Below are 24,485 nucleotides of genomic sequence, written 5' to 3' on the forward strand. Positions count from 1 at the left end.
CAACGCGTAGAGATCTTACGATAGTTGACTCCTTCCGAGAGGAGCTGAAGAAAGACCGCCAAACTGCAGTAGACTCCTTAATTTTGCAGAGTTTATTACTGAGAGCAGTAGCACACCACATGTCATTTCACGTTTGGGGCAAAGTGATATCTGACGTAGATCCACATATCTGCAGCTGGAATCATGAAAGGGAACCGAGGGGAGGGGGAGGGGTAAGTGTCTGCTTCTCTAGCCAAATGATCAGCCAGTTCGTTCCCTGGGATACACACATGACTTGGGACCTAAAGGAAGACAACTGAGTGGCAGCATGGTCATGGGCAGCAGAGAGAAAGTCATGGATAGCAGAGACCAAAGGTTGATGAGAGTAGCATCGGTTGATAGCTGCAGACTGATCATTGAGTTGGTACACATTAAAACACTGAGGAAGGAGGCCTGAGAAACAAAATGGAGGGCCCTGTGGATGACTAGCAGCTCTGCTGTGAATATATTACGTGATCCCAGCAATAAATGGTGTTCTAAGCAAGGAGGAGATGTGAAAGCATACCGCGCCTTATCTATCATCTTAAAATCATCAGTCTAGAAGATGGTGGCACCTTGGAACTCTGCAAGGATGGAATGTACAAGACACTGGAAAACCTTAGGAGTGACAGAGCCCTTAGGATCTTGGAATAGATCGGTCTTAAGCCATGGTCTAGGCACCATCCAAGGGGAAGGGTGGGAAGGGGGATGGGGGGTGGGGGGTGGGGGGGAGGAAATACACAGGGCGCATTCCAGTGAGTGGAGATGGAGATCCCAACAGAGGGAAGTGAGACGCATCCCAACCGGCAATCTCACCCATCGGCAGTTATCAGGAGGGAGACATCCCTTGTTTGCAAAGAGGAAAGTGTACATCGGATGGTCAGGGAATTGGCGAACGGTGATTGTGTAAAAAACCAGGAGTTGGCCCCGTCGTATTTGTAGAGGGGCAATCCCTGCTTCTGTGAGGAGACATCAGGGTCAAGTATTTTCAGAGTGGAAGGAGCCACTGACCCAAAAACTTGACTACCATAATATAGTCTGAACAAGACCAGAATACGGTATAGACGGAGAAGAATAGCATGGTCTGCACCCCAAGATTTGTGGTCTGGAAGACAGAGAGCATTAAGCTTCCGCATGCATGTAATGTTCAGGTGGCGGAGCAAAGGGGCTTCCCTCATGGAGCACGTGTCCACAGTCATCACATTGAGGGTCTGTCACACAGCAGAAAGACGTATGTCCAAAACACAAGCATCAAAAGCACCTCATGGGTGGTGGGATATACAGCTTCACGTTGCATCTGCGGCACATAACCTTGACCTTCTTTGAGAGTGTATCCCCCCAAAAGCCAGAATGAAATCGCTCGTATCAGTGTGGTTGTCTTTGTGACCCATCTGCACACATCGAACAAAATAAATGCCATGTCACTCCAGATTAGCCTGGAGTTCCTCATCAGTTTGCAGGATGAGGTCCCCATGACAAATCACTTCCGGGACCACATTCAGGGACTGGTGAGGGGTAATAGACACTAGGACATGGCAAAGACAATCAAATGGCAGAAGCAGCTCAGATTTAAAAAAAAAAAAGAAAAAGAAAGAAAGAAAACATTGGCTTTGTGATGGTGAATGCGTTCCCGTCTGTCCTAATATAGACGAGGTAGTGGAGAAAATGTTTCTTCCCATGACGGCAAGCCTGGTCCTCCAACAGTGTGGCCAGGGAAGGCTGCCAGTTCATATGAAGTGGCATTCAGTGATCTTTCACCATTCAAAGAGGTGGATGTTTGAGAATGGTCAGATTTTTGCAGCTTGATATGCTTCATGCATCTTTAATTGACTACATGTTCCCTTTCTTTCCACATAAGAGTTTTTAGGCTGATAAATTCATTGAAAGATTTATGGTGAAATATGATTCACACTTTCTAACCACCTTCTCTGCCATTTTTTTGAATATCTTCATTTTCTAACTAAAAAGGTAAAGTAATCAGAAGCATTGAAAACTGAGTTCTGAAAAAAATGTTAGTGTATTCACAATTTTATGATCTGCAGAAAGCTTGTCAAAAAGTTTCTTCACTTTATGGGTACATTTAGAGGTCAACTTTGATCAATGCTTCAAATTTCTGCTAGTACTTCAAAACTGTTTCTCATGGTGAGTAGATTATTTCTTGAAGTTTGAAGTAGTTGAGAAACATTCTCTATCTTAGCATTATGGGACTCAGTAGTTTGGAAACTAGGTTAAGATTTTCCAAAACCTTACTTTGAAATACAAGAGACAGGGAAAAATATCAAAAGTTTCCATATTTTTTTATCAAATTAGAAACTTCTTCCCTCCCTCTCTGCTTGCTTCTTACTCTTTAAGATGATACTGGAGGGGCACTGCAAAATTTGTATGAAACTCAGTTTGACTGATAAAAATGAATCAAATCTGGACAAACATCTAGGTGTCAGTTGCAACAGTTCCATTTTTTTGTTGTCATTGAACCACAGAAGTACTAAAGAAAACATAAATGCGTCATATTTTCTCATAAAATTTTTGCAGTTCCACTATATTCACAACAGAATCATTAAAAACTAAATTTAAATTAAAATAAATTTAAATTAAACAAAGTGTAAACTCAGCATTTTGGACCTGTGCTTTAATTCTTGAATGTTAATTCTTGACTGAGTATTTGTCACTCATAGATGCAGCACCATCATAACCTTAACCTCTGTACCTTTCTAGATGTCTATTCATCTCTCTAAAGCAGTTACTATTTCTGTTCCAAACTCTCACCAGGGCCACTTACCACACAGAATCCTAACAACAGTTCCTTCATTTCGAACGCTTTTCCAGTCTGGTTTACTTATACCTAAGTGTAAATATCTGACAATAAAACTAAGTTGGTCCTTTTTGATGCATCAAGAGGGGAGGGGGGGGGGGTGAAAAATAAGAAAAAAGAATGCATACTGTTTAATTTCCCCATTGATCTTCTCTAAAACACAATCATTTAACAATTGTATCATCTTATTTTGAATTCGTGGGCTGAAATATTTTGTTTTAGAGTTTTTATTTGAAAGATGTGCCCTTGGAAAGGATTGTATCTGGAGAGCAGGTCTATTATAGTTAAGAAATTGCGAATCTGTTCCCCTTTTTCAGATTCATGAAAGCTACTGAAAGCAGTTCAACATAGAGCTAATGTCCTTGTTACAGCAAGCATTCCAGAAATTATAGTTTTCATCTGGTCATGCCCTTCGTCAAAAAGTGTATTAATGGTTTCACTACATTTCCAAAAGCTGTAAGTAATACACATATTTAAATGTGTAGTGCAAGTTTCATGCTCATTTATTTTCTTGTTTGGACTTCGCCAATCAGTAATTTGCGCATCATGCCATGTATTTTTCTACGCAATATAAGTTACTGCACTTAATTTAGGGGTGTAGCAGCACCAAAATCGTTCAATTTTTTTATGTGTTTTAGTATAATTATAATAATGGTCACAGCTAAATTATCTTTTGGTCTTAATGTGTCTAAGGGTACGATACTGAGGCTTGCATGGCATGCTATTTATAGTTTTCAGTTTACTCCATTCATTCAGTTTGCCCTGGAATAATCCTAGATCAGTACTAAAAGGCAAATTTTTCTGATTATCTTGAAGTTGAGAAGAACAATCTGTTGGTGGTGAAACAGCTCCTGTGGCTGATGGTGTGTTTTCAAATTGTGCATCACCAGAATTTACACCCCATTCATTTTCACCGCCGGTATAGTGTCCCCTATGAACCTGCAAATTGTCAGAACACTCTCCTGTTTTGATTTTGCAAGTATATTGACTTCCAATTGACTTCCACTTTCAAGTTTTAAATCACCAGTTTTTTTTTCTGATTTCACTTTCATTACTAATTTTAGTGCATATCTGTTCTGGACCTGTAGGTGATTGCTGGATGATTTTATCTATCTTTATGGCCTTTTTAACTTTGTCTCAGCATGCTTTTAATTTTCTCTTTTGAGCATCACTTAAATATGGCCTACTGTTAGACACTTTTTTTTGTGTCCACATTTGTAATGTGCAAATCACTTTCTATTAGCAGTTTCCTTGCACTCCAGCACTGCATCTACACAAACATACAAAAAAAGCTTAAGGGATTATTTGTAGGAGAGCCTATTTTTATCAACACAAATTGAAGGACACAAAAATGAAGAAGGTAGCACATTCCACAGCACTAGCTGATGTATCCTGACCACTGTTTGTGTAGAAAAATAGCACTGGTGGTATCTGTGGGTGGCAAGCAGTACTGGCTGGCACATGCTGTAGCATTCCAGTTAACATTGAAGAACAAAGAGTATGAAACACTTGCTGGCACATTTCTGTTCACTTCTGCTTCATGAGTTTCCATGGATACATTGAATGTAAGAATACTTCTTTAAATTAATCACTAAAATCATTTGGGCCCTCCCCCCAAAATATGAGGTGCCTATTAGCATAGGGGCCTCCCTGCACTTCATGGCCTGTGGGGCCATTATTTACAGTGCTACACCTTTCATGTGTCTTACATGGCTACCATTTTCACACACACTAAGGACATTGACGTACTGTTCAGTGGCAATGTATTTTGATAACATGTGCACTCCTTAGAATATGAATTATACAAATCAGAAAGTGTGGTTTACATCAAATAATATTGTATCTGAAATGATACACTACCTGTAAATGCACCCAATCAACTGCATTACGAATATCTTGGAACATTGATTTGTAGGACATGAACAGATCACCCGCCTTCACACCAGTTGTTTCACTGTATGAGGAATGAACAATACTTTGTATTATACAAACTGAAATGCACTATTTTTTTAAGAAATAGCATTTTACATTAGACATTTCTTTAAAAAAATACAAAAGAAATATTAAATGTTATCAATATACACTTTGCTCTTGAATAATATTTCTGAAGAGACAAGACTTGTATTATTTGATCACATTTTAAGCCACACAAATACTACTTTGCGTGCTGCATATATCAATATGTTTATCACTGTAGAATAACAAAACAAAGAAAAAGGCTATACCTGTATGAAATAATGCTCCAAACAATGGAAAATGCAGGTTGGAATATCAACAATTATATATCAATATGTTTTATCACTGTAGAATAACAAAACAAAGAAATATCAACAATTATGAAAATCATAGATTGCTATTCACTGTAAAGATGACACACTTACCTACAGGCAAGCACGACAAAAAGACTGTTACGCACTAAAGATTTGACCAAAGCCTTCTTCAGAAAAGACAGGAAAATACACACACTTTCACACAAGAAAGCACACCTCACTCACACACACACACTCCAGCTGCTTTACCTAGCAGAGACAAGTTTGAGGGGCTCGAGATAACAGTAGTGTGCGTGAGGTGTGCCTGCTTGTACGAATGTGGGGATGTTTTCCTTTCTTTTCCGAAGAAGGCCTTGACCAAAAACTCAGTGTGTAACAGAGTTTTCATTGTGCTTGTCTGTAACTCAATGTGTTATCTTTACAGTAAGTAACAATCTACCATTTTCATATTTGTTGAAGTAATGGTTGACATGACAAAAAGGGACATGGATCAGCATGGGTTTCTTCTGTGTCAAGAGTAGTTTTTTTGTGTTGTTTCTGTTTTTTCTCTTGTAGAACATATGAAAACTATTTCAAACAAGTTACAAGAAATTAAAAGGGTCTTTTCCTTTCTCTATGGATATAGATAGATTTCCATGCTAGCAAATTTTCATAAATACAATATAAATACAGGATTTTATCATCACCTCAAGGAAGAAAGTTTATAGTGAGAGGTCTGTGAGAATAAGAACAGTCCATAAGTCCTTTATTCACATCCACAAACCTTTCACCTGCATCTGCAGACATTAAAATTCTGTAAACCACTTTAAACCACTCATCACGTAAAGAGATTTGGCAGTGTGCCTGTGCCTGCTCCTACAATCGAAGTGCAGTGCTGCCTCATGCAATCATGTCCTTCGATCACATATAATGCAAATAGACAAAAATTGTAATACTGACATTGTCTTCTAACTTTCAACCAGCGAGTAATTATATTGCAGTTATCTACATTGCCATAAGCTTTTATCTGAAAGTATTATTAATATGGCTATCCTCATCTCACATATCTCTACATACAGCATCAAACTGGAAACTTTTATGTTATTGATGTTGGAAAATGTGTTTGTGTTAAATTTATAGACTTTTTCATGCACACTAGAATGCAAGGAAAGAGCATTTTCATACAACAGCAATTTAGATAGCAATTTGGGCTCCATGGTACCCCCACAATGTTATACAATAGTTAGTATGAACAATTTAACAACAGAAGATGCATTTGTCATCCAAAGGAAAGGACCTGTGAGGAAGTCTATTGCAAGCAAAGATTTGGTCAGCAAAAGGCATTAAAGTTTACTGTGGAGACCATTGAAACTAACACAGATAACACAGAGATCCACTCAAAAGTTGTAGTTATCAACATCAGCAGTGAGGAATGTTCTATATAAGGAATTGCAGTAGGCTCTGAACAAACTGCATATGGTACACAAACTGCTGCCAAATGAACTTGATGCAAATATTTTATGAGAAATTTTATTTCCATTACTGATTACAGTGAGGATTTATTGCAATGAATCACACAGAGAATTGAAGTGAAATTTCACTTATGTGTCAATGTCCAAATATGGGGATCTGAAAGATCAAGCTCTGTCCCTGAGAACACGTGTCAGTGCAGAAGTATATGTGCTTTGTGCTGTTGTCGAACAGGGTGTAATCAAATTATAACAGCATATGATGAATGAGATTTATTCTTTAGTTATGAACGAATTCTGAAAATGATGCATAATTTGCTTGTTCCACATTTTCCATACAAAATAACATTCTGTAACATCGATTTTGAGCTTTTACACTATTTCCCACTAGCTTCTCATTAAATATCTCAATCTTATTATTGTTAAATTTGTTCCTCCCACTGAAAAAATATATATATTTTTTTCAAACCAGGTACATACGATGCATCCTCCAGTGTACAAGGTTCCCACACACAATTTACTAGTTCATTTAACTTGACTGATCAAGTACCTTCGCATAGGCATCTGAATTGTCTACTATCTGAACAGAAACTATGAACTTCCCAAGCATTAAAACTATTCATTATGTGACATCATGTGGTTTGATGCAGCACTATCAGCAAGCCAATCATTATCATAATTAGTAACCAAAATGTTCCCGATTTCTGCACTCAGGGCTTAAAGTTCAGATTCTTGACTTTCTCTTGACAATTTCATCTGTCCTTTCTTAGGTGCAACCTTATAATGACCATTCTTACAATTATAGCACTCAAAATTCTTCTTATTTGGAGAACTTTCACTTAAATTGCTTTGCAAACAATGTCCCTGACCTTTATCACTTTTGTGATTACCATACGTAGTTGTGGTTTCTTCAGTCTGAGACAAGTGCTGCTCTTCTTTCAGTAACCCTGGTGCTAAATTATTAAAAGTCTGGCTGCTTTTTTCACTTGAGTCCTAAGCTGTAACAAATGCACCATATTTTTCCAGAAGTTTACCTAAAATTTTGGCAGTCTTCTCTGTATCTGCTACTGGTTCACCTACATCTGCAAGAGACTGTGCTAGTGCTTCAATTTTACTGACATGTTGTGCAATAGTGTCGAGACTGACGTCTTATAACTAATTATTGCAGACTGCAGATTGGTGCTCATGAATTATTTTAAGCCAATTCCACATTTACTGTCATGACATGACAGTTTGCAGCTGTTTGAATTAATACCAAACGAAATAAAAAGCACTGCCTTCACATTAAACTCATCCCATAAGTGCTGTGCACCTGTAGCTTCAACTGGCGTTCTTTACTTACGCTAACTAACAATGTCTAGAAAATTCTCATCTCAAAGATAATTTCTGTTTGATACTTCCATAAACGAAGATTACCTCCATCAAATTTTTGGATAGTGAAAAGCTCCATTTGATCCATGTTTTACCTTTCTGCTTTCCAAGGAAAACCCTCAATGTAACAGAATGCACGTTGGAGACTTGATTAATGTGAAGAAAATAAAATGTTACACCTGGACATTAACAAGTTTTTCTGGGCCCATAAACTATTGGACAGGCTGTAGTTAAATTATAACAGCATATGATGAACGAGATTTATTTTTAGCATAAGAATAAAGGCACTTAAAACAAAAGACACAGGACTTTTTCAGAAAACAAGGCAAACATATGCAAAGGAATAAAAGACTGTGTGGATATGCAAAAGTGGTCAGCACAACAAGCTATACTATGCAACGGCTGTTAATAAATAGTACGTAATTGGCCCACTTTTCTTTGCCAATAGAATTCTAAAAGATCACGTGGACCTGGACGTGCTATTCTAATGATTAACGTAAGTAGCTCATAGCAGAGAGAAAGTAACAGGGTTTCTTTTTCTGAAGACAGGGTTCCACCATACTGCCTTACAAATATTCAGGAGTGTTGTCAAGTTGATAAAGTGGCCATACATTAGCCACAAACAACACTTACTGCTCATAGAAGCCCTACTGCCAGATCTCAGTGAGCACAATTTCTCAAGGGCTAAGTTTATGTTTCTCCATTTTCTGTGATGTTTCAAAAATTCTGAAGGTTCATTACCACAGTCATAGGGAATTGTAAATTAGACTTATTTGCAACTACTAGCATGAAGAGGTTCACCGCAAGATCATCTGCTATGTTACATACATGAGTATTCACACAAAACCTTCGAACTTTCCTCTTCACAGTGGTGACAAGATCATTTATTTATACATAGTGTTATTACGAAAACACCCAATAATTTTTAATCATTATGTATTACTATGGCACACAAGTAGCTGGAACAACATTTGTCTATAAATTTATCCACAGATCTTTAATTTTATTTCAACAATACTGTAGGAAATTGAATGATTTAATGAAATAATCTATAAAAAAAGGAGACAATCTGAAAACAAATATCTTGTTTTTATCCTACTGCTAGTACCATTAAACCCAGAAAAAAGTAAATAATATTGCAGAAGTTCTGAGATACTTATTTTATTAATCTTACCTTGTGTACTGTGGTGAATTTGTGAAAAAATCAATTAGGCATGCCAGCAAATACGTTTCAGGAAGATTAAACAATGTGTTGAGTACATACACACGAGATTCATCCAGTTGAAGGAATTTATTTGGGTAGAGTTCATACACCTGGGAACTAAAAGTGCAAAATATTATTATTTTCTTACATGATATATATGAAAACACAGTGTTGTAAGCATTAAAACAAGACCTTTATAGATGCTCAAAAAATGAGCAAAATACTGCAAGTTACCAAAATTGATATACATTTATGATTTAGAAACCAGATTTACAAGTGCAGCTTACAGTCTGTTTGCTATTTTGTACCCCCTAAGAGGATGGGTGTTATGCATCTTAATTGTCACAGTAAAATATACACACACACACACACACACACACGTGTCTAAATTTTTGTTGTTATTCACATCTCTCCCTCTTCAACCATTCGTATTGGCAACTGCCTTCCAATATGAACCTTTGAAGTTCTCAAAATGGCTCTGAGCACTAGGGGACTTAATTTCTGAGGTCATCAGTCCACTACAACTTAGAACTACTTGAAACTAACTAACCTAAGGACATCACACACATCCATGCCTGAGGCAGGATTCGAACCTGCGACTGTAGCGGTCGCACGGTTCCAGACTGTAGCGCCTAGAACCGCTTGGCCACCCTGGCCAGCCTTTGAAGTTCTATTTTCTCTTACTTTTTCCTTTTGTTTTTCAATACCAAAGATTTTGAAAGCCAGTATGCTTTGTCTGTTAGTTTTCTGGTGTGGAGATTTTCTTTCGCGTTTATTTGGCTGCAGTCTTATTTACAATTATATTTTCTGTGTAAACTTTGATATACAAGAATTATCATCATCATATCATGATCACTGGGTTGTCTGCCTTACACCAGGTTTTGACTGCATAGCCCTCCATGCTTCTCTATCTTCTGCATTCCTCTTCAATCTTCAGTACCCTTCTTGTAGACTGCTGACATCATCCAGCATCTGGAACCTTCTTCTACCCTTCCCTCTCTTTCCCAGAACGAAAACTTCAATTGCTTCAACTAGAAGGCAATCTCTTCTTAGATTTTGGCCTATCAAGTTTAGTTTCCTGTTCCTCACCATCAGCAGCAGCCTCCGTTCTTCTCCAACTGTCGTCAGTACTTCTTCATTCCTGACTTAATCAGTGCAGCTGATCTTCTCCACTCCACGCCATATCCACATTTCACAAGCTTCAATTCTCTTCTCATCCTGCTTTCTCAAAGTCCACATCTCTACTCCATACAAGGCCACGCTCCATATTAAGCCCTTAACCAGTCACTTCCTTAATTCCTTGTTTAAACAACTAGTTAGGGGTCTTCTCCGCTTTTGAAATGACTTTTTTTACCACAGCCATTCTCACTTTGGTACCTTGTTGGCAATCCGTGTCTTCTTTAATCCAACTGCCCAAATACTTGAATGCTCTTACCTGTTCTACGATTTCTGACCCCAACTTAATTTTCAATTTTCTTTTCTTTAGGCCTATGACCATGCTTTTGGTTTTCTTTTTATTAATTTTCATACCATATGTTGCACAGGCTTCATTCAGGTCATTTAGCATTTAAGTCAGTGTCTCTTGATTTTCTGTGAAGATCGTCATGTCATCTGCAAATCTTATAAATTCTATTTTTTGCCCACCTACCCTGACACCTCTTGTCCCATCCAAACAGCTTTCCAGTACTTCTTCCACACAGATGTTAAATAGGACTGGCGAGAGACAACAGCCCTGTCTAACACTTCTCCCAATCTTGCTGTTTTCGGAGATACCATTACCTATTCGTGCCAAAGCTTACTGATTCAGGTACAGATTTGTGATCAATCTACTCTCCTTCCACTTTACTCCCTCCTTTTTAAAGATATATAACAGCTTATCCCGCTGGATTCTATTAAAGGCCTATTCAAGGTCTATGTAGACAGCATATGCTTCTTTGCCCTTTTCTATGTATCTTTCGCCGATGGTTCTTAGAAGTCCAATGGCATCTCGTGTTCCCTTTCCCCTTATGAAACCATATTGTTCTTCACCAAGTGTTCTCTCCAGAGTTCCATATAGCCTGTTATTCAGAGTTCGAAGAACTACTTTTGCTGCCTGCGATATTAGGCTCATTGTCCTGTGGTCTTCACACTTTTTGGGACTATTAGTCTTTGGAACTGGAACTATTATTCTTAAGGGAAAGTCTTCTGGCCATTCCCCTTTGTCATAGACGTAGTTGCAAAGAGAGGTCAACTCATTTTCGCCCGTTTCTTTTAATCTGTTTGAGATTTCTGCTGGAATGCCATCTACACCACACGCTTTCTTATTTTTAAGTTCCCCAATGTCTTATTTACCTCTGAACCTAGGATAAAATCTCCTTTTCGATCTTCATTTATTGAATCTTCCTTCTCAATCTGCAGATTGGAAGGTCTTTGATTTGCTTCATAGAGTGTTTCAATATATCCTTTCCATCTATTCTGAACAACATGTGGGCCACTTACAAGAGTTCCATTTTCCCCTTCTATCTCCATATTAGTTTTGTTCTTCCTTCCATGAAATACTATTTCCTTGGCTACTTGATACATCTTTTCATACTTGCCCTCTTTCTCCAGTGTCTCAATTTCTGAGCATATTTCTCTCGTCCATTTTTCCCCGGCCTGATCAGAGTTACTCTTCTCAGCTCATTATTCAGTCTTCTGTACTGTCTTTTTCCTTCATCATTTTGTGTGTTTTTCCATTTTCTCCTTTCTTCCACCTTCAAGATCATGTCATCGGTAACCCACAGTTTACTTCTCCGCTTGCACTTCACCACACCAACAACATCTTTACTGGTTGCTTTCAGGGTGTCTCCGAACTGGTTCCACTATTCATTTACGCCTTCTGTCTTTTCTCTAATTTTCCACTTGTCTCACAACTCTTTTTCAAGCTTTTTAGTTATTCCTTCTTCCTTTAGAGCATCCATGTTAAATTTTGTTCTCACTTTACCTAGCAACATTCTTTTCAATCTAACCTGCACATCTGCTACAACCAAGATCTGCTCATGGATACGCCTTAGTACTTCTCATTCATGTCCGGAATCTACTCTGTTTTAGTATGTAATTGATCTGGTATCTTCTATTGTCTATATTTGATGTCCACGTGTACCGTCTTCTTTTATGATGTTCAAAAAGCGTGTTTACAACTACCAATGAGTTTTCCTTACAAAATCTTACCATTCTCACACCTCTTTTGTTCCTGTTACTGAATCCAAACTTTCCAACCACATCTCCGTCTTTCCCTTTGCCACCCATCACGTTCCAATCTCCCATTACAATGATGCACGCCTTTTTCTTCTCTCTCTCAACCAGTGATTCAATTCTGCTGCAGCACTCCTCAGTCTCATTGTCGCTGTGTTTGGTGGTTGGCATGTAGACCTGTATCAGAACTACATCTTTCTTGTGACCTTTCAACCTCAGCATCATCAATCTGCTATTTATGTATTCCACCTTTGTTATCATGGTTTTTACCTTCTTTATCATGATAGCTACTCCAATCATTCCATTTTTTTTCCTTGTCTAAATAAAATAGTTTGTAGTCATCACTCTGTAACCCACCATTGCCTCCCCATCTCACCTCGCACATTCCAAGAATATCTATACTGTTGTGTTCCATCCTTCTTTCACATTTTCCAATTTGCCAGATTGTAAGAGGGTGCGAACATTCCATGTACCAACCCTTAACTTTTCCTCTTTCCTTTTCTTTTTCTTTATCTTTACACTTTCAATTAGCCTCGATGTACTCCCCTCCCGGAGATCCAATTAAGGGGATGTTTTACCTCTGGAATCACTATTTTGCACGTAGAGGACATGTCAAGTACGCCTTAGGAATAGTAATGTGGTAGCTTCCCGTTGCTTTCCACATGTGATATCAGCCATCCAGTCTAGGTCAGATGCTCGGGGGAGCCTAAAATCCCTACAGAGCACATCCCCAGGTGGCGGATCGGGGAACGCCTCCCAGATATGTGTGGTAGGAAGAAAATCAAATACCTCCCGTAGAACAACAGACACCTGCAGTGTCTGACTCAGAGTGAGCAACAAGATTTATGACAACACCAAAAATTCCATTATGCACATTAAATAAGATGCATTCATAGAGGATGAAATAATAATTTGAGCAAGGGATAATTAAGTGTTCGATTTTATTGTATGTATATAAACAAAATTGTATTATTAATATAGCAGAGGGAAACATTCCACGTGGAAAAAATATATCTAAAAAGAAAGAAAGTGATGAGACTTACCAAACAAAAGCGCTGGCAGGTCGATAGACACACAAACAAACACAAACACAAACACAAAATTCAAGCTTTCGCAACAAACTGTTGCCTCATCAGGAAAGAGGGAAGGAGAGGGAAAGACGAAAGGATGTGGGTTTTAAGGGAGAGGGTAAGGAGTCATTCCAATCCCGGGAGCGGAAAGACTTACCTTAGGGGGAAAAAATGACAGGTATACACTCGCACACACACACATATCCATCCACACATATACAGACCAAGCAGACATATTTAAAGACAAAGAGTTTGGGCAGAGATATCAGTCGAGGCGGAAGTGAGGCAAAGATGATGTTGAATGACAGGTGAGGTATGAGTGGCGGCAACTTGAAATTAGCGGAGATTGAGGCCTGGTGGGTAACGGGAAGAGAGGATATATTGAAGAGCAAGTTCCCATCTCCGGAGTTCGGATGGGTTGGTTGAAATGAGATCCATCCTTCATGAAATCCTCCCCACTCCACCAAGAGTGTCTTTCCGCCGTCCACCTAACCTTCGTAACCTGTTAGTTCATCCCTATGAAATCCCCAAACCACCTTCCCTACCCTCTGGCTCCTATCCTTGTAACCGCCCCCGGTCTAAAACCTGTCCCATGCACCCTCCCACCACCACCTACTCCAGTCCTGTAACACGGAAGGTGTACACGATCAAAGGCAGAGCCACATGTGAAAGCACCCACGTGATTTACCAACTGACCTGCCTACACTGTGATGCATTCTATGTGGGAATGACCAGCAACAAACTGTCCATTCGCATGAATGGACACAGGCAGACAGTGTTTGTTGGTAATGAGGATCACCCTGTGGCTAAACATGCCTTGGTGCACGGCCAGCATATCTTGGCACAGTGTTACACCGTCCGGGTTATCTGGATACTTCCCACCAACACCAACCCATCCGAACTCCGGAGATGGGAACTTGCTCTTCAATATATCCTCTCTTCCCATTACCCACCAGGCCTCAATCTCCGCTAATTTCAAGTTACCGCCACTCATACCTCACCTGTCATTCAACATCATCTTTGCCTCACTTCCGCCTCGACTGACATCTCTGCCCAAACTCTTTGTCTTTAAATATGTCTGCTTGGTCTGTATATGTGTGGATGGATATGTGTGTGTGTGCGAGTGTATACCTGTCATTTTTTCCCCCTAAGGTAAGTCTTTCCGCTCCCGGGATTGGAATGACTCCTTACCCTCTCCCTTAAAACCCACATCCTTTCGTCTTTCCCTCTCCTTCCCTCTTTCCTGATGAGGCAACAGTTTGTTGCGAAAGCTTGAATTTTGTGTTTGTGTTTGTTTGTGTGTCTATCGACCTGCCAGCGCTTTCGTTTGGTAAGTCACATCATCTTTGATTTTAGATATAAAGTACAGACTGAATCACATATGATTGCTGATTTCCTTTTCCATTTAAATTTAATACTGGCAGTAACTATTTAAATATAATGCATACTATTTTGTCTACAAAATATTAAATCTAGTATAAGTCTGAATGAAAAAAGTGAAATTGCCTGACTCAGAAGTAAAGCTGAAAATCTGACATTCCATATAAAATTAAGGAAACTGTATGAAAAGAAAAGTGTGGAGCTTTAACAGTCACATACAAAAAAGAAAAAAGAAATTTGTGAACACAGATATGAGAAGCGAGCTGACACATGTTGAAAAACACTGCCTGAAAAAAAAAAGGGGGGGGCGGGGAACACCCATATAATGTAGTCAGATGTCACATACACAGCACTGGTGGGTATGTAGATGATGATTAAGAGTTGCAATTCCCGGTGACGAGTAGAATGGCCACCATAGTGCATTAGTGTTGTTCATGTCTGATGTTGTTACCAGGCCTGGTAAGGTATATAAGGGGCATGAACGGAGGCAGATGTTGCGAGATCGCTGTGAAGTGCACAGAGATGCTGCATACTCAGTGAGACAGCATTACCAGTACCTGACAAGAGTTTGAAAGGGCTATCACTGTGGGTCTTTATTTGGCCAGTTGATCAGACTGTGCAACATCTACATTTGTGGAGCATTCAGATGTGACAGTAGTCTGATGAAGGACTGTATGGGAACATGATGGCAGGTATATTTGTCGTCAAAGTTCTGGTTGAATAAGGCTAATCACACAAGGGAGCATCAACATACTGTGTACCAAGCACATCATAACCCCTTCAAATCAACAAGTAATGGATCCCCTGCAATATTCTGTGCCACTGGTCAGAGACTAGCAGCAGCCAGATTAGGGAATTACTGTCCCGTATGTAGCCCATCATTAACATCACACCACAAATGGCTGCATTTGGAATTATGCCACAACTGGGAATCACGAACTGCTGATTAATGGTGTCACATTATTTTCAGGGATGAATTGCAGTTCTGCACCATCCCAATGACCATTGTCAGCAAATATGTCAGTGAACTGGGAAGACGTCTCATTTTCCCAATGTTTTTGAGACACACAGTGGTGTTACTCCTGGTGTCAAGTAGTGGGAAGGCATTGGCTATGATTCTAGGTCAAGGCTGGTAGTGACTGAGGGAACTTTGGCGGTACAAAAGCTTCCTGCGTCCTCGTGTGTAACCTCTCAAGTGACAGTATGACAGTGCAAGTTTTCAACAACACAATGCTTGTTCACACAAGGGAGGTGTGTCTATGAACTGTTTATGTGATGCTGAGGTACTCCCATGGCCAGCGAGACCCCTAGATTTGAGCCTGATAGATAATATGTGGGACTAGTTTAGCCATCAACTCTGTCCCAGTGCCAGTATCTAGTTTATGAAGGACCAATTACAGCGTTGTGAGCCACTTTGTCTCAGAAGAGGATACAATGGCTTTATGACACTCATCACAACCGAATCATAGCACACATCCAGGACAGAGGTGGTGCAATGTCATACAAGGATAAGTGGGCTCATGTTGTGAAATTCTTTGAAAATTTGACTTAATTTGGTATCACTGAAATAATATCACATACTCTCTGGACCTACGAAGTTTCATTTCATTTCCTCCTCCCCTTCTTGGTGCTTCACTTTTTTTATCACACATTGTACAGAATGTAGATGAACAGTACACGAGTATTATAATGAAAGCCTGAACAAAGGCAGTAACGTAAATGTATAAGTGCAGTAACACTAATGACAATACAGCGAAACTCATATTTTTTATTTTCTTGTGGTCCAGGCTTAAAAAACACAAAATTGAGGAAAATGTTAAAATTCCACAAAATATGAGCAAAAACACATGTAACTAGCATATATGATTAAAAATCGCAATTTTTTCCAATGCTTTGTATGAAATCTGTCTAAGTGAAGGAAATTAAATGTACAATACAATGTTTATATATTAATTTGTCATAATGAATTTCATCAGTTCTTAAAAAATCACAGATGTGTAGCAGAAAGTAAAAATTCATCAAAAACTTGAAAATGGTATTTGGGTACAAGGTAATAGAGCTGTTTTCCAACATGCTGTGACCACAAATTATATATTCATAACATGTGTTTTTGAGAGATCATCCTTTGTGCTCACCCAGAAAAAAGTAAAAACTGATGAACATGTTGAATTAAACCAAAAACATCGCTGCAGTTATGTGGTTAAATCACCAGCACAAATGCAGACATCTGCTTAACAACATACTTTGTCAGCATTGCTGTTATTGTTTAATGCTTTTCTTGCAAGCCACACTGCATATATACTCACCACTGTTAAAGTGCTATTTTAGGCTTGATGACAGAAACACAGACATGAAAAAATGAGTTTACTTCCCCAATTGATGTTACAAGTTAGTTAGAAGTCAGCTCAGTGAATTTCTGTACACTGTGCAAAGTGTAAATTTGAAAGCAAGTTCAGATGCTACAGTTTTGCTTCATGCTCTGTCATTGCTGCCAATCTTCACAATCTACAGTGTGTTGTGTGTGCGGTGCAAATACATGAGTAGATGATGTACGAGGGGCATTTGGAAAGTCCATGCAAAGTCTGAGAGATGGCACCATTGGCACTTATCAAGGTCATGTTTAGTTAGTAGCATCTTTAGAAAGAACGCATACCAAGTTTCAGCCATATTGGTCAATTTCTTTGTGTTTGGCATTCATGTGAATCAAGGAAATCAAGTGATTGTCAAAAAATGGACGAATAAGAATTTCATGTGGTGATTAAACGTTACTTTATGAAAGGCAAAAAGCCTCAAGAGACTAAAGAGAAGCTTGATAAACATTACAGTGATTCTGCACCTTCGATTATTTATTTATTTATTTTGATCCAACCTCAACTGATTACAAAAAGGTTTTTCTTTGTTCCAGTCTTCTGGATAAGTCAGAGCCTTACTTACTAGGGTTACATATTATTGGCTGGCACTTTAATCTACACAACTTTTTCTAAATTTAGTTGAGAGAACAGAGTTACATATATGGACTATACATAAAAAATTGTTATTGCCATACTTAGATTAAGGAATCTACAGTTTGTGACATAGTATTCATATCTGACATTCAAATATTTACAGTTTGAGACACAGTCTAAGATCTGAGATTACATATATTTTTAGATAGATGGTCTTCCATCATACGAGTTTACTAAATCTAAAAACTCAACTACTGAATATACAGGATTGTTTAGGGGCCATAATTTTAATTTCGTTTTTAGTTTTGTAATGGGCAATTTGGAGATATTAGGATGGAAGCAATTCAGTAGTTTTATGCCTGCATAGTGAGGGCTTTTCTCATAGTGTGTTGTTCTATGAGAGATGATGTGGGGTCTCTCTCTACCTCTAGTGTTATGATTGTGTATTTCTTTATTAAGTGTTTTGTTACTATTCACTGTCATCATGATTATCTTCAGCACATACAGGTTATGAACAGTTAGAATTTTAAATTCTTGAAACAAATTTCTGCACAACTCCCTGGCACATTTCTTTCCTGTAATTCTAAGTGCCTTCTTTTGTAAGATAAGTACACTTTTCATATTACCTTTACTGCTGGATCCCCACACCTCTATCCCATAGCTTAGATGGAATTCAAATAGTGCAAAATATATTTGCCTCAGAGTGGTGATGTTACAAAAAGGTGTCAGTTTTCTTAGGACATATATGGTAGTACTTAGCTTTTTGCAAATATCATTCACATGATCAGACCAGTATAACTCCACATCAAGTGTCAGGCCAAGAAATTTGGTCGAGTATTGTTTTTTAATGTATTCGTCACCCATTAAGATTTGGTTTTTATGAGTTTTTTGCTTCCCAAGATCAAATTCAATATAGACAGATTTATTTGTGTTTAATTTTAGTTTGTTTTCGTTAAAATACTGCAGAATTAAGCCTGCTGCAGTATTGGATTCTACTTCGAGCTGCGAATAGCTTGGATTGCAGCATATTAACGTGGTATCATCTGCATAAAAGATAGCTGTTGCATGGTTTGTTATGGACTGAATATCATTAACATAAATAATAAAAAGAAGTGGTCCTAATATTGACCCCTGTAGAATACCAAAATTTATGTCAGTGGTGTTTGATTTGTATGCTCCCTCTGCAGTGCTAATTGACACAAACTGCTTCCTATTTGTCAAGTAGGACCTCATCAGATTATGGGCTGTGCCTCGAATGCCATAGTTCCACAGTTTGTCCAGCAATATGGTCGTTATCAACACAGTCAAATACTTTTTGTAAGTCCAGAAAGATGCCACACTCATGTTCTTTATTATCTATTGCTTGAGTGATGCTTTCGATTAAGTTGGATGCTGCTGTAATAGTGGACGACCCCTTGACAAACCCATACTGCCCCTTAGGAATCACTTTTTTACATACCAGGAAGTTCCAGATTCTTATGTATATTACTTTCTCAAAGATTTTGGATATTATTGGAAGAACAGAAATGGGTCGAAAGTTTTCTACTAGATTCCTGTTTCCTTTTTTAAAAATAGGCACAACTCGAGCAATTTTCAACTCATCTGGAAATAGACCATCTTCCATATGCAAGTTGGTAACTGTTGATAAAGGTGATGCAATTTTATGTATACATTTCTTAAGAGTGTCCAGACTAAGACCATCATATCCTGCTGCATGGAAATTCTTTAAGCTACTCACTATTTTAATTATTGCTTCTTTACTTGTTGGCATCAAAAATATACTTCCTGACACTGGTGTTCCTGTGAATTTGTATTTATGATTTTTAAGCTGATTGTTTATGCTGGATTCAACAGAAGCAAAGTAATTTTTAAATAGATCTGCTATCTTATTCTGATCAGTTTCTATTGTGCCGTTTATCAGTAAGTGATTTTCAGTTGTATGTTTCTCAGATTTACCTATTTCTCTATTTACTAGTGACCATGATGTTTTGGAGATATTATTTGAACTCTGAATGACACTTTCAAAATGTTTCTGTTTTTCCAAAATCACGAGGTCTACATAGTATTTGTGATACTTTTTGAACTCTTCTTTTAATTTTTTATTGCTCAAGTCATTTAACAGAGCATACTCATACCATCTTAGTTTTTCTCTAGCCTCAGTGACTGAACTTGATATCAGTTTCGGGTTACAGCATGTGACTGAATTCTCTTTTTTATTAATGGGCAGGCTTGGTTAAGAATGTAGAATAGTTCACTTGAGAATTTGCCGTAACCATGAAGTGTCGTTAGAACACTGTTCCAATCCACATTCCTTAGCATATTATTCAAATGAGTTATATTTTGGACTGTATTCATCCTAATATATCTATAGCAACTGAGTGTAGGAACCTTTTTTATGTGCACACTTAGTTCTACTGCATGGTGGTCTGACAAAGCACTTATAATAACAGAAGATATAAGATCATAAAGACGAATACCAGTGATTATATTATCTATTGCAGACTGGCATGTTTCAGTCTCCCTGGTTGCAGTGTTCATCAGGTATCTTACATTATATTCAATTAGAGCAGTTTATAAGTGGTTTCAAAATTCTTGGAGTGGCTATATGGGCACAAGTGATGCTGAACTTTATGGACGCCCTGAGGAGGTTACGACTCCAGAAATCATTGATAAAATCCATGTTATGGTGATGGATGACAGAAGAGTTAAGGTGCGTGAGATTGCTAGTGCTGTGGGCTTCTCGACTGAATATTTTGCATAAACATTTGGACACAAGAAAGCTATCCACAAGATGGGTTCGGTGATTGCTCACACTTGACTAAAAACGGAATCGTGTGAAGTGTCGCAAGGATGGTTTGCAGCTGTTCAGGAAGACTTTAAGCATCGTTTCGTCACTGTGTATGAAACGTGGATACATTACTATACTCCTGAGACCACACAACAATCTAAACAATAGGCTACCAAGGGAGAATCTGCACCAAAAAAGGCGAAGACCATTCCTTCGGCCGCAAAGGTTATGGTGACTGCCTTTTGGGATTTGCAAGGGATAATCCTCATCGACTATCTGGAAAAGGGTAAAACTATTACAGATGAATATTATTCATCGTTATTGGACGGTTTGAAACCCAAGCTGCAAGAAAAACGTCGGTGATTGGACCGCAAAAAAGTCCTTTTCGATCATGACAATGTACTAGCACACACCTCAGCAGTTGTGATCACAAAATTAATGGAAACAGGATTTCAGCTCGTTTCACATTCCCGCTATTCTCCAGACTTGACTCCCTCAAACTACTATTTGTTCCCCAATTTGAAGAAATGGCTGGTGGGACAAAGATTTTATTCAAATGAGGAGGTGATTGCGGCAACTAATAGCTATTTTGCAGACTTGGACAATTTCTATTATCTGGAAGGGATCAACAAATTAGAACAGTGTTGGACAAAGTGTATAAGTCTAAAATGAGACTATGTCGAAAAATGAAAAATGTTTACCCCAAACACGTAAGTAGTTTTTATTTTTGCATGGACTTTTCAAATGCCCCTTGTAGTTGTTGCAACTGTATCATGTCAGTTTTGAACACAAAACTCTTTAAAATGTGCTACTGCAAAACCCTTGTTCTATTTCCGTGTGACATTTCTATCACAGCACATCATTGTGCTACTGCAAAACCCTTGTTCTATTTCCGTGTGACATTTCTGTCACAGCACATCATCTGTACGTAAAGTATATTTTCAGCATTTCACAAAATGCTTTCACCCCTACCTGCACTCCCGTCACTGAAGGGCCACTACCCCTCTCCACAAATCCATTAGGCAAGCTCATTTTCATGAGTTGGTGAGGTGTGGTGGCTGCACTGGCTATTGGATGGCTTAACAAGTTGCCAGCCAACAAGAGTTCACTAGCCGGAAATGGGTGATGTTTCCTTGATTATGACCAAGTATATTCTTTGAGATTCAGTGTTTAATTTTAAAGGTTGACAATTGATGTTGTTGCTAAATACGGTAAATTGGAAATACACTCCTGGAAATGGAAAAAAGAACACATTGACACCGGTGTGTCAGACCCACCATACTTGCTCCGGACACTGCGAGAGGGCTGTACAAGCAATGATCACACGCACGGCACAGCGGACACACCAGGACCCGCGGTGTTGGCCGTCGAATGGCGCTAGCTGCGCAGCATTTGTGCACCGCCGCCGTCAGTGTTAGCCAGTTTGCCGTGGCATACGGAGCTCCATCGCAGTCTTTAACACTGGTAGCATGCCGCGACAGCGTGGACGTGAACCGTATGCGCAGTTGACGGACTTTGAGCGAGGGCGTATAGTGGGCATGCGGGAGGCCGGGTGGACGTACTGCCGAATTGCTCAACACGTGGGGCGTGAGGTCTCCACAGTACATCGATGTTGTCGCCAGTGGTCGGCGGAAGGTGCACGTGCCCGTCGACCTGGGACCGGACCGCAGCGACACACGGATGCACGCCAAGACCGTAGGTTCCTACGCAGTGCCGTAGGGGACCGCACCGCCACTTCCCAGCAAATTAGGGACACTGTTGCTCCTGGGGTATCGGCGAGGACCATTCGCAACCGTCTCCATGAAGCTGGGCTACGGTCCCGCACACCGTTAGGCCGTCTTCCGCTCACGACCCAACATCGTGCAGCCCGCCTCCAGTGGTGTCGCGACAGGCGTGAATGGAGGGACGAATGGAGACGTGTCATCTTCAGCGATGAGAGTCGCTTCTGCCTTGGTGCCAATGATGGTCGTATGCGTGTTTGGCGCCGTGCAGGTGAGCGCCACAATCAGGACTGCATACGACCGAGGCACACAGGGCCAACACCCGGCATCATGGTGTGGGGAGCGATTTCCTACACTGGCCGTACACCACTGGTGATCGTCGAGGGGACACTGAATAGTGCACGGTACATCCAAACCGTCATCGAACCCATCGTTCTACCATTCCTAGACCGGCAAGGGAACTTGCTGTTCCAACAGGACAATGCACGTCCGCATGTACCCCGTGCCACCCAACGGGCTCTAGAAGGTGTAAGTCAACTACCCTGGCCAGCAAGATCTCCGGATCTGTCCCCCATTGAGCATGTTTGGGACTAGATGAAGCGTCGTCTCACGCGGTCTGCACGTCCAGCACGAACGCTGGTCCAACTGAGGCGCCAGGTGGAAATGGCATGGCAAGCCGTTCCACAGGACTACATCCAGCATCTCTACGATCGTCTCCATGGGAGAATAGCAGCCTGCATTGCTGCGAAAGGTGGATATACACTGTACTAGTGCCGACATTGTGCATGCTCTGTTGCCTGTGTCTATGTGCCTGTGGTTCTGTCAGTGTGATCATGTGATGTATCTGACCCCAGGAATGTGTCAATAAAGTTTCCCCTTCCTGGGACAATGAATTCACGGTGTTCTTATTTCAATTTCCAGGAGTGTACATGTAAAAAGATGAGACAGAGACATAAGTTGCACAAGAAAAGGTGCTGGTTGGGCCAGTTCATCATGTATGGGCTCGGACCGGAACACTTCGCGTCGACTGTCTTGTTTTCCCATTACTGCTGCAACCTAACAGTGGTTGTATCATAATTGGGCGGTGAAGCTGAATGTTGCAAGTTGTGCTGGCAACACCGATTGTTAATTCCATCACATTTCCTCTCACATCTCCTCTCTCCACAATGGCCTAAAATATTCCCTTAATTCCCCCATCACCCATGGTGTGAACTGCCACTTATAACTCATTCTGTCACATCAAATGTCAATAGGAAGAAAAACGGGATGAAGTCAAGTGAGATGTTGAGTAAGACCTTAGAACTGAGGTAAACCTCACTAGGAAGAAATATAAAATCGGGGAATTTTTAGCATTCATTTTATGGGTTTTTCACAGGAGCTAAGAATTTATGGTGTAGAATCATGAAAAACTTAAAATCAGAAATGTAAAACTGAAGTTCCACTGTAGTACTCTTAATGAAATTCTTAATATGATTAAAGCAACATTATTCCTTTTTATGTAATTAACAATTTATTTTCTTTTTATCAAAAGATTTAGAAAATATTTTGTGTTAGTAAATATGGAAATTTAGAAATTTTTATTCCTTTTGGAAGCCATGCATGACATTAATTTCAATATTTTGTGTACATACTTACTGTTTCAGGAAATTAAATCCATGAACACAAACCAATATGTTCCCATATGCATCAACTTTTAGAAGATTCCCATAAAGTGTATCAAACCAAAGTCCTCTGAAAGAAAGAAGCCAATAAATTTAACACAGTATGAAATGGTGCAGAGTTTTCTACACAACACTTTTGTGTTAGATGATTTCAATTATGTACCTTAATATGTGTGTTACTATTTCACTTTCACCTGACTTATTTGCCTCACTTAATAGATCTAACTGTTTGTTCCTTGTTATGACTTATCTGCACATGTGACAATATAATGTATACCGGCATTACTCTGTAATTTTTATCTGATGACTGTGTGTGAACATATTGTAAGAATGATGACTATCTACGAACATATACTTTATATGAGTGTAAATCTTAAAAATGTCTATATTTATGCATGTATGCAACTGAATATCTCAAAAAAGTATATATTTATTTATTTATGTATGTAACTTAAATGCGACCTGTCTATATCTATGTGTACTACTAACACGCCGAGATTTCTGGAATCAATAAAAATCAAATAACATTCTACTGCTCCTTTGAGTTTTCATTTGCAGACAGAATACACACAGAAATATGTACA

The 24,485-nt window shown here is 39.2% G+C and overlaps 1 protein-coding gene across 3 annotated transcripts in view; it reads right to left on the reverse strand.

Moving 5' to 3' along the window:
- Window positions 1-24,485, reverse strand: part of LOC126248330 (cytosolic purine 5'-nucleotidase) — a 432,318-nt gene that overhangs the window by 60,843 nt on the left and 346,990 nt on the right. For all 3 annotated transcript variants that reach the window (XM_049949235.1, XM_049949227.1, XM_049949244.1), the window contains exons 4-6: window positions 23,876-23,971; window positions 9,094-9,240; window positions 4,691-4,784 (exon numbers count right to left, since the gene is read on the reverse strand). In XM_049949235.1, coding sequence (XP_049805192.1) covers window positions 4,691-4,784; window positions 9,094-9,240; window positions 23,876-23,971 — 337 coding nt within the window. The remainder of the gene's footprint in view (window positions 1-4,690; window positions 4,785-9,093; window positions 9,241-23,875; window positions 23,972-24,485) is intronic.

The sequence above is a fragment of the Schistocerca nitens genome, chromosome 1, assembly GCF_023898315.1.
Source record: "Schistocerca nitens isolate TAMUIC-IGC-003100 chromosome 1, iqSchNite1.1, whole genome shotgun sequence".
Classification (NCBI taxonomy): domain Eukaryota; kingdom Metazoa; phylum Arthropoda; class Insecta; order Orthoptera; family Acrididae; genus Schistocerca; species Schistocerca nitens.